The sequence below is a fragment of the Antrostomus carolinensis genome, unplaced genomic scaffold (assembly GCF_000700745.2).
Source record: "Antrostomus carolinensis isolate BGI_N321 unplaced genomic scaffold, ASM70074v2 scaffold18212, whole genome shotgun sequence".
Classification (NCBI taxonomy): Eukaryota; Metazoa; Chordata; class Aves; order Caprimulgiformes; family Caprimulgidae; genus Antrostomus; species Antrostomus carolinensis.
The window spans coordinates 3,984-14,705 of record NW_010301779.1 but is presented as its reverse complement, the minus strand read 5'-3'; the positions used below and the strand labels follow the sequence as shown (position 1 = coordinate 14,705).

At 39.1% G+C, this 10,722-nt stretch overlaps 1 protein-coding gene across 1 annotated transcript in view; it reads right to left on the bottom strand.

Annotated features, from left to right (window-relative positions):
- Positions 1-363: 363 nt before the first annotated feature.
- Positions 364-10,722, bottom strand: part of ANAPC5 (anaphase promoting complex subunit 5) — a 13,562-nt gene continuing 3,203 nt past the window's right edge. Inside the window, exons 4-15 of the mRNA XM_029083929.1 lie at positions 9,948-10,049; positions 8,596-8,786; positions 7,571-7,652; positions 6,724-6,813; positions 5,607-5,788; positions 4,991-5,126; positions 4,675-4,749; positions 3,786-3,907; positions 2,522-2,629; positions 1,850-1,997; positions 1,105-1,247; positions 364-701 (exon numbers count right to left, since the gene is read on the bottom strand). Of these exons, the coding sequence (XP_028939762.1) occupies positions 1,107-1,247; positions 1,850-1,997; positions 2,522-2,629; positions 3,786-3,907; positions 4,675-4,749; positions 4,991-5,126; positions 5,607-5,788; positions 6,724-6,813; positions 7,571-7,652; positions 8,596-8,786; positions 9,948-10,049 (1,377 nt within the window). The 3' untranslated portion in view covers positions 364-701; positions 1,105-1,106. The remainder of the gene's footprint in view (positions 702-1,104; positions 1,248-1,849; positions 1,998-2,521; positions 2,630-3,785; positions 3,908-4,674; positions 4,750-4,990; positions 5,127-5,606; positions 5,789-6,723; positions 6,814-7,570; positions 7,653-8,595; positions 8,787-9,947; positions 10,050-10,722) is intronic.

Sequence of the window (10,722 nt, the reverse complement as noted above, 5' to 3'; positions counted from 1 at the left end):
CCATCTGTTTCTACAAAGTAAACAGCGACTGCAGACAGGTTAAATGCAAGGACACATTTCAAATGAGACTCCTCATTCTGTACCATTTAACAGGAGCACAAAGGAGCTTCATCTACATTTTCCACTATTTTTTGTACCCCAGCATTCATAAAGCCAGCATTGATTCTGAAAATGTCACTACTAAGAACATGTATTATTTCATCGTGACTGTGCTACTTCCCTCAGCGTGTTTATAATGCAGTCAAGAGAGTCTTTTCTTTTTTTCCCCCCATTCAATTCTTATTCTTAATTTCAAGTACAGAATTAAAGTGAAATGGGTAGAAACTTGTGTTTTCCCTTAAGTCATCACAAACAAACCGCATGTTTGTTCAATAGAAGACCATGATTTATTGGCAGTTCTTTTGAAACATGGATGACTGAATATAATAAAAAAACATTTGGAAAAAAAAAGAAAAGGAAAACAAACAAATCTCATCTTTAAATGCATCACTTGAAGGCATTGATTAAGGGGACACCATGTGCTGGCAGTTCCTGGTGCAACTGACGGAACAACATGGCACATTTGTTCCTTTCCTGGGTCTTGCCTAAGGTGTGGAACAGCCGGGCTTGGAAGTAGAGAACATCTCTGAGCTGCTCTTTGCAGTCCACTTTAGCAAAGTATGTCTTGGCTTCATTTAGATTCAGGATAGCGGATTCCAAAGCTGTGGAAAAAAGGGGGACAGTCATATTTAAGATAATATCACAACAACAACTCCAAGCAATACAGCTCAATTCTAAGGAGCCCAATTTATAAATTCCTCAGCTTTTCAAAACAATTTGTGTCTTAGCAACATGGTCTTTCAGCTGGTTTCTGTTGTTGAGCCTTCGCTGCAAAATACAAGTGTGCAAGTATGCAGATAAACAAGAGTCCGTTATAAACACTGCAGCTGTTGAATAACCAATTCCAAATTAATTTTGCTACCCAATAACCAAGTAACACGCTCTGCTGCATCATTTTAACTTTTTTTCACAGCGATTGTGTAGCAGGACTCCAATATATACACTGGTTTGTACTTCTCAACTTCTGAGCGCAGTTTCAGTGATAAGAATGAATCTTCACACTACCTTCAATCTTCTTTTGTGGAGTGTAGGAAGCTGCAACCTGACATTTGGCCACCAAGAACATGGCACAGCCTTTGTCCAGGACAGCTCCGTGGGCCAAGACAGGTTCTATTGCCATGTGCAGAATATTCAATGCCAAGGATCAGCTGAAAGAGAAACACTTGCTGGTGTAATACTGGCATCCACTGGTAAGAGCAGCTTCTTCTGAGAAGACCAACATAAGCCACATCTGCTTCTAATAACACAGTGCACTACAGACAAGGATGTAGATTTTTTCCCATAATCTTCTTTTAAATCAAAACTTATTAGTAGAAATGAGCTGCTCTCTGAAATCATTAGGCATGGCTTCTCCACCGCAGTCAGTGCTGACAACCGCATCTCTGCCAGGTCAGAATAAACCACATAACTGAACTCCATTACAAGCATTGTTTTTAATTCAAACACATGCCAAACTGCGCTACTGGAAAGCCAAAATACTAGCATAAAAAATAACAACTGGAGAAGTGAAGGCAGGGCCAATTCACACTTGCCTGCTCAGCTATATACAATAACTACACATCTTGCTGTTAGACAGGAAACTCAACTTTTATCAACTTCCTCACAATATTTTACATTTAGAATATACTTCTTCAGAATCAATAATTTAATTCCAACAAGGTTGTGTTCTTCAGTCTCACAGGAGTAAAACCAGTATCCAGATCCCCAGAATAAATGTTGCCCTGTCTGTGAAAACACAGATCAGACATACCTGGGAGAAAGCCAAGTTGAGCACAGTTTCAGAAGCCAAGTACTGCAGACTATATTCTCGAGAGAGGGCAAGAGCCTGGAGCAGGACAGGCAATGCTATGGTATGACATGAAGATCTCCAGTAGAGCTCTGCTATTGACAGCAGGACACTAACCAAAACAGGGGAAAAGAAAGACAAATGTTTTCTTCTGGTGAAAAATGGCCATTTGTTTCTCAAACAATTTATTCCTTCCACAATGATATTGATTTTATTATGAATTACATTACTGCATATACAATAATCTTCAATTACACCCTTAAGAGGAGATCCCACCAACATACAAAAGATTCAGTAACACTGTGACTACTCTAAGGTTAGTACAAAGGTACAATTACATACTTTTCTATTTCCTATTTATTTTGGATGTAGTCTTTCCTTCTTCCATAAGTCCTCATGGAACTTTAAAGTAAGTTTACTATGTTTTAGTTTACATATTGCATATTGCCTAGGCTTCAATTTCACTATATTTTGAGGATTCCTCCATACCATGATTAATAAATGAAATTATTCTGTAATCTCCAAATCATAGTAGGTAATCTAGAGACTAGAGAAGTCTGAACACAGACAAATTGAAATGGCCGATTCTAATCGCTGCAAAGTGGCTTTAATACTCTGAAAATGAAACATTCTTACCTAATCACCATCTCTGTGTTCTTGATTTTCTGGCAGTGGATCAACAATTTCTGTAAAAGTTTGTGTGCCTCTGACATTTGATTTTGGGCTTTCAATACAATAGCTTTTCTGCCGTGGTAGAAAGAAAACATCACCGATTGTGTTTTTATATTTTAGATACAATTCTGCTCTTCAGAACACAGTAAACCAGGTCTGTATTTTGTGATCTCTGTTTCTTGTAACTGCAGAATGGCGTTCTTACAAAGCATATGCATGCTGGCAGGGGGAAAACCAGGTATCTCTGATTCCAACTGGACAACTCACAGGCAGAAAGCCTCAAACTCATAAAACAGCTTTAGACAGAGAACAGGGATTGCCAAAAACAAAGGCCAAACAGGGAACAAAAGTGGGAGGGCACGCAAGCTAGAAAACACAAGTAATTTATTTGTAGGAAAAAGAGGTATGAGGTAAAGTAGCTAAAACTGGCTTGAGCTATTGAGGATATGGAGCAACTGGAAAAGAGGGAGAATAGGGAAATGCAGTAAGGGATGTGTACAAACATCCTGCACCCAGACACCGAGGAGAATATTTAAAGATGAGGGAAATCACAAACAGTCCAATTCCAGAAGGACAAGCATCAGGTCCCACAGCTTGAATACCAGTCTTCCGGTTTACTGGCACTGACTATGTTTTTAGGTGTTTTGCCTCATTGAAAATCAACTAGAAATGGCTCTTAACACTAAGTTGTTTTTCATACTCACCAAATAGTAAGTTTTAACCCTATTTCTAACACACCATCCTCATTTAGAAACAAGAACACATTAAGATGAGAGAAAAATATTGTTCCATTTTGTAGAAGTGGAAACCAGGACACAGAGGAAGAGACCCAAGCTCAGACCAGGCCCGAGATCCCGAGCTGTTTGACATAAAACACTGAGTTTTATGCTTTTTTTTTTGTGTTGTGCTTTTTGTGCTAAAGTTTGAGTACAGCTGCCATGACAGATTTTGAAGAAGTATTTTGTGTTCTCACAACAGATCTAGAATAACTGCAATTTCAGCAGTGCTAGTCCAGTTCTTAAAATGCCCAGAGAAACAACTAGAAATTATATAATTGCAGGACATAATGTAATGGAATAAATGCTACAGGTTAGACAACATGACTGGAATTAGTTCTGGAAAGGGAGGAACATAAAAGCACACGTGACTGCCAGCAACCATTTTGCTAAATTTTTCATTATCTTCACGGGACACACCTGCACGTGTATGTGGAATCACGAGTTCTTACCTGTATACGCCTTCAGTGCTATTAAGTGCTGTAATTCCTGCCACAAGAGAATCTGCTATATGATATCTGCCATCATTCATGGCCCTCTCAAACTGTATTTTCTGATCAAACAGCATCCAAAGCTAAACAAAGAACATCCAGGAACAAGTTTTAGAAGTTGTGCCTCCTCATTTTCTAAACTCAAGTTAGAACTTACTTTTTATTTTCCCCTGTGGATATTTATATCTAGACACAACTAACTCCACTGTCCAGATACTGGATTTACTAAGTTACTGTCCTCAACAGAAATGCTCAGGTCTGGATTAATGTTTCAATACCAAAGCTCACCTATTTGACTGCATTTTAAGCAAAAAAAGCTCTTTTAAATCATTACTAATGCTCTGAAACAGCAGACAGGCTCTGCAGTGAAAAGAGAAGGATCAAACTATATTTAATGGAATCTTGAACACTTTAATGTACATGCTATCATATAGACTTATGTGTTAATGTGTTCCTCAGTCACACAAAAACCAGCCTATTCTCATTATTTATGGACTGTAACATATCAATATAAGTAGCACTAATTAAACAGAACTTTGAAGCTTCAAATCAATGCAGAGCATTTAATTGCTATATGTGCTCACGACAGAGACGTATATTTTTCTGTCAATGACATTTCTATTCAAACAGCTTTTTATTAGGAGGCTATGGTGAGATGTCTCAACAGTCTTCAAACAACAGAGGTGTCTTTTTTGTGCTTTTATAGAAAAGTTTACGCCACACAGCTTCCCATGAGATCATGAGCCAAATGAAATGAGCAAACGTATAGCTCAAGGCATACAGAGGGAAGAATTCAGATCCTATTGTCTAACAGTTACATAATTTACAGGCTCAGTTATAAATATTCTACCTGTGCATGCTGACTATTGGGAGGGAATCTTTCCTTTAGGTGTTTCAATATTTCAGAAGCAGCTGCAAAGTATCCCTGGAACACAGAAAGAGCACTCTGATTAACATACACTGGGGCAAGCAGCACTGCCCTTGATTTCAACACAACCTTCATAGAAAGAACTTGCCAAGCAAAAAAACCCCTGTATTTTCTTCGCCCCCAATGCAGACATTAAAGGCAGAACAAAACACGAGTCAAGTCTCGCAGTCTCTGTCAAGAACACCCACACGTCCTCTCACCCGAAGGACATTTTGTGCAACTAGCCATAAAAACTCACCTGCTCTGCATGTAGCTCGGCCAGGTGACACAACACTACAGCAAAGGACTCTGTGTTATTCTGCTGAACGCCCACGTTCACAGCCTCCAGACTGTTCATGCTCAGCAATGTTTGGGCTTGTTGAAGTGCCATGGTGCTTGTGCAAGAGAAACATCTTTTAGCTTTCAAGCAATAAACAACAACCATTTTTAATCTATGGTCTTGTTATGACAACAGTCTACATGTTCTGGTAAGTCAGGGGCCTGGGGGAGAATGCAAACTTGTCAAACAACTGCTGTCCAGGAACTCGGGACTACAAAGGCGCATCAAGTACTACATACTGAAAGCTGCACACGGTCTAAGCACAGAGATGCTGAAAATGGGGGCACAGGAACAATTTATGCACTATTTGCCACTACTAAATGGAAACTCAATCTCTTCTCCAGTATGAGTTTTAAAGGAACATAAGAAAATGGAAATAATTGCACTCAGCCTGTACTGAATCACAGTCTGATTGCTTTATTTGAGTGCACTGGAGAGACACAGTTACTTGTTACACCTATATAAATAACTCAAAATGCATTATGTGCTAACAAGTACAGCAAGCTAACCCAGGAGTTCAAAAGAAACAAAATACCTGCGGCCGTATAATCTCCAAATGGCGGTCTTCTGTGCTATACTAATATCAATAAGCTCTGACAAGCTGTGTTTCCAGTGCAACAGATCAGAATCTTTTAAGGCATCCATTAGTTTGTTGGCAGCCTTTCCTGCAAAAGCTCTTTGCTGAACCAAGGACTGTATTCCCAGGGAAGCAAGGTACTGGGAAGAAGAAGAAGAAAAAAAATACCAACAGCGTTGAAAGACAAGAGTACACTAGCTTGCAGATTACACTGGAGAAAGAGTTCTAAACTAACAAAAAAAAATCCTAAAGAAAAAGAGGTGATGTTATTCAGCACAGACAAAGGAACACTGCTCCAGGCATTTCTTTAAATACCCACTTATGCACACCCACACCTATGTGAATGCCATTTTGTTAAATGTGAAAGGTAATTTCCACTCCCCCACACAGAAGTCTTAAAGAAGATGACAGGACTTGTACCTGGATTTCTCCAGCGATGAAACAGCTGTGAAAACACAGAGCCTTCCCTCCCCTTCCCCACCAAGCAGCCATGTCTGCTCTCATCTCCCAACATCAGCAGTTCAGTTCCTTTTAGAACAATTCTCTTAACAAAGAGATGGCAGATCTTGGGGAAGACAGAACTACACAGCCAACAGATTCGGGGCATAAAAGTATCTAAGGGGAGCGCTGCCTTGTAAGATTTCACAGCTGGGACAGAGCTGTACAAGTAAACAAGTGTTCAAAGCCCTGCCAGAGGCATCAGCACTGAGTTTCAGGGAAGGCAGAGGCATAAGAACCTGCCTTGAGCACCAGCAGATTGTGCTACACCAAAATGGTGCATGGGGCCAGGCTAGTAGCCACAGAGTTTTTCTGCCTGAAAAACAAACAAGTTAGAGGGAAAACCAGTGAGCTTTGTAATAATGTGCTGGCATTAAAGCAACTGAACTCTAGTTTGTTAATATGAAAAGTAAAAATAATAGAAACATAGATTTTGGAGTGTTAAAATAGATTTGTTTAAATTCATGTATGTATTTTGAACAGATCAGTCACAAAACCCCAAACCCTATTGTGCACACTCCCCTCACCACATGTGTTTGTCCTAGAATAAAGTTAAGGATAAATGAAATGGACTTACCGGTAAACCAAAATGTAAAGATTTGTTTACAGAGTGCTCCAGCAGAACACAGCTATCGAATATCTTCTGCTCCAAGATGTACAACCAGCTCTAGCAAGGGGAAAAGTTAAAATCTCACTGCAAATAACTAATGGCTGCAGCACTTTTAACTTCTCTTATTTTTTGCACAGAATGCACAAAAACTCACTGGAAATACAAACCACTCTTCAGAATTAATATGATACTAAGGAAACTTCTATTAAATGCTGCACAACAAAATATATCAAAAGTGCAGCTAGGCTGGGACACTGGGATGGCAGCAGTCGACGCTGGAGGTTCAGAGCAATGCACAGAAACCCCATTATTCAGTTAACTGGAAGGCAGTATCCCAGGAGTTTGATACCATTGATGCCAACTCATTAAAACAATAATGTTAATTACAGAAGAAAATACAGAGGAATCTAAGTCTTTCCCTCCTCCTTTTTGTTTGCTCAAAAGTAGGCTGATTACTCTTTGAGAATCCAACAGACAGTACAGAGGAAGTTTATGAAATACTTTATCTCTTTCAAACATTTAAGACTAAACTTTGAGCTCAGTACTGATACTTTAGTACTCTGGGATCACAAATCCTGTTTAAGAAAGTAATCCTGAGTTGCAAGAAAACCATCTCCTGATCTCCCTACAGTTTGTTGCTCTGAAGCAACAACCCATCTGCCAGAAGCAACATCTCCCCACAGCTGGACAGTTGCATTTAAATTACTGATGTATTTAATGAGATTAATGAGAGTTCTGCAACAGTTCACTGAGCAAAGGCTCGGACAGCAGAGACAAAGGTGACTTCACCTCTGTTTCTACACAGCCGTCTTACCAAGCAGTGCTGCAAGCAAACATGGTCATTCGACTCCTGTGCAATACGGATGGCTTCCTGAAGTGCAAGCTCAGCCTGCTGGCTATCAGCAAATAAAAAGGGAGAACATATCAGTATTCCCACAGTGCTTAAAATACAGCATCACAATACAGAGGAATATTGATCTAAATTATGCATGTTGCACTCAGAAGAGAACTCTGATTTAACAGACTGCTGAGAAAGCCTGTATTTTCCTCCTAGCACTTCAGCAATATATTCTAGTCTTGAGGATAATAAGCAAGATGGCATCTGCAAGCCGCTACAAAAATGCAACTATAACCCCTAAGTGGGTTTTCAAACCCCGTACACGCCAAGGAGCCAAGTTATTGTTTGAAGAGTGGCAACGTTAAGCATCTGCCTGTGTAGAAAATGTTGTTGCTCTCAATTTTTCAGATGTCCTTCGCCTCTCCAGTCATTTTACATGATGGATCCAGGCAGCAGTCAATAAATGCAAACCATATGTGGAGATAAAGCCAGCGTTATCAATAAAATAACACCCACCTCTGTGGCATTTTAAAATTAAAAAAGCTCAGATGGCTTTTTTTTTTTAATTATTCTTTTTCCAGATCATCAATTCTGTGTTAATTTGAATGATAAACAGAAAACCAACCACATTTTCTTGAGAATATAGCTGAAAATAGGCATTCGTGTCCACTGACCTTTCTGAGGTCATGGAAATATAGCACTTGAGAAATTAAATACCTAGGAAACAGTTGCAAATGGACACAGACAAATGTCAACTCTTACCCTGCTGTAGATGGCTCAGTTATTATGGAAACCAAATAAATGTCAAAATAAAAACAAACCAAAACAAATCAAGATTCCAAGAAAATTCCAACCCAACCCAACTACAGCTGTTATCAAATTAGAGAAAGTCCTTTCTTCTCCCGAATAGATTTTCAGAATGAACAAATTCTCTACTTATCAGCACTTCAGGAGATGCAACAAGATGAATTTTACTTGTGTGGTACAATGTATTAACTTACTAGTGGCCAAACCGACAGTGCAGCGCAGCGAGATTCAGAGCAGCGTATCTCAGACTCCGACCGTAACCTTCATCCCCGTTGCTTTTGCTTTCTGCTCCAGTGAGAATTAAACGGTCAAAATAATGAAGGAGGCTGTGTGTTGAGCTGAAGACATCTTGCACTCTGAGACTGTTTAAGTAGCTTAAATAATGCTAAAAATTGAAGCAAAATCGGCTTTAACTATACAGAACTATTAAAACAAAGTGGGTTTTTTACAATTACTATGAATCTTCTTAATGAGAGAAGTTGCCTAACAAGTGCAACCGTGAAATACTGTATGGCCAGGAAAGTGCTTGATCAGAAGTTGCAGCGATACCGATGTTACCTGCATAGGATTTCTGTAAAACTTGAATAAAACTGGTTGACTTCCCTAACAGGATCTTCCACGTCGTCTCACATGGGCCAAGATCTGGCTGCCAAAATTATCCCACCCAGTCTGAGACTGATAGATAGGTAAAAACCCAGTATTTATGTGCTAAGGGAGAGTGGGAATGGAGGCATGATTCCCACCGTGTCTACACTCAGGAAGATATTCAGAAGCACAAGCACTGCTTCCAAAGGCCGTGCAGGTAGAAAGGAGATGGTAAAACCATGTATTTTCTCCTTGGCATTGAGATCTGGGCAGGACAATATAACAGACAAACAGAACACTGGAGAAGACTTCTGGAGTTGTGAAGTCCAGCCCCTGCTATGGCCCTTTCAAGGATTGTCTCCAAATGGGAGCAGGGAAAATCCTGTCTGCCTCAGCCCCAGGCTACTGGGAGGAAGAGTTAGAAAGTAAGGCAGCAAAGAGTTAACTGAAAACTCATGGGCCTTGCTCAGGAATAAATTGTCTAGGAACAAGACAAATGCTCACAGGTCTGGAACCAGCTCTCAGAGTGAGTTATCTATTGCTTTCAGTATAGATTGCTATTAAGCACCAGAAGTAAAGTGAACATCAGTCAGCAAAATCAACAGATACTGCACTTAATACTGATTTTTAAACTGTGGGAGTATGAGGCCTGACATTTCTTAGGAAAATGTGTGTAAAAAGAAGTAAGTTTTAGATGAAGTTCAACAAGAATGCACTCACATCGTCCCATCAAAACTAAGAGGATTATATCTGTGCATAAACATAGTGAAGTACTTGGCTTAATTACGGTTTCCATATCTTCAGGAGTTTCAGTCTGAATTACTAAACATTTACATGCAACTTGCTCATATTTTTATCATCTGCTTATATTTCAATACGGAATAAATTACTCCCAAATAATCCCATCCCAGAGATAAGAAATCCCTTTATAACCATTTTGGATGAAGAAAGAAATACTTACTGCTTCAGCAAAGTCTGGATTGAATTTTAACAAGTTGTTCAATTCCTTTTGTAAAGATGCTGGAGTAAGAGCTTTTGTTTCATCATTCTTCAATAAAGAAGCCTGGAATAAAAATTGAAACGTAAAAGTAAGATAAGTAACTCAAATTGGTGGGTTACAAATGTATTTTGATACATGCTTGTCAGTTTGTTATCTGTTTGGAGAGAGCAGTAAAGAAGATTTTGTTAACAGCTCTGTCTCCTATGACACTGAAACATCAGTAGCACTTTTATTCTGTTCTATACGATAGCATTCACTTTCCAGAGATTAGAGAGACCAAGTGAAATAAAAGCTTATTCAAAGGATTGTTTAAAGGTACTTAAAGAATTCTGTTTAAGTTTCTCTTTGAAGAACTAATACAACAGATTGCTCACTGGAATTACATGGATCTCCTCACAAAAAGATTCAGCACACTAAATAAAAGTAAATCCATCGTTTGCTTGGGCAAGTAGATCAATGAATAAAAATTACAATAATCTAGTTACTAGAATAAGCATTACTGAATACTGAACAAGACTTCAAATTTCAGAACCCTCCTAAACATCCCAATTCCTCCCTAATACTCTAATTAGGAGGGGAAAAAAATTCATAGACACTGGTAATGGATACTCTACATAAATCACACCAGCTAAAAACCACAGCATAACTGAATGTCACTGCAGATACAATCCAGACCTTGCGTCAGGTCACTGCAGTCTGTCTTGTCTTCTCATTAAACCCCATTTCTAACTCAGCT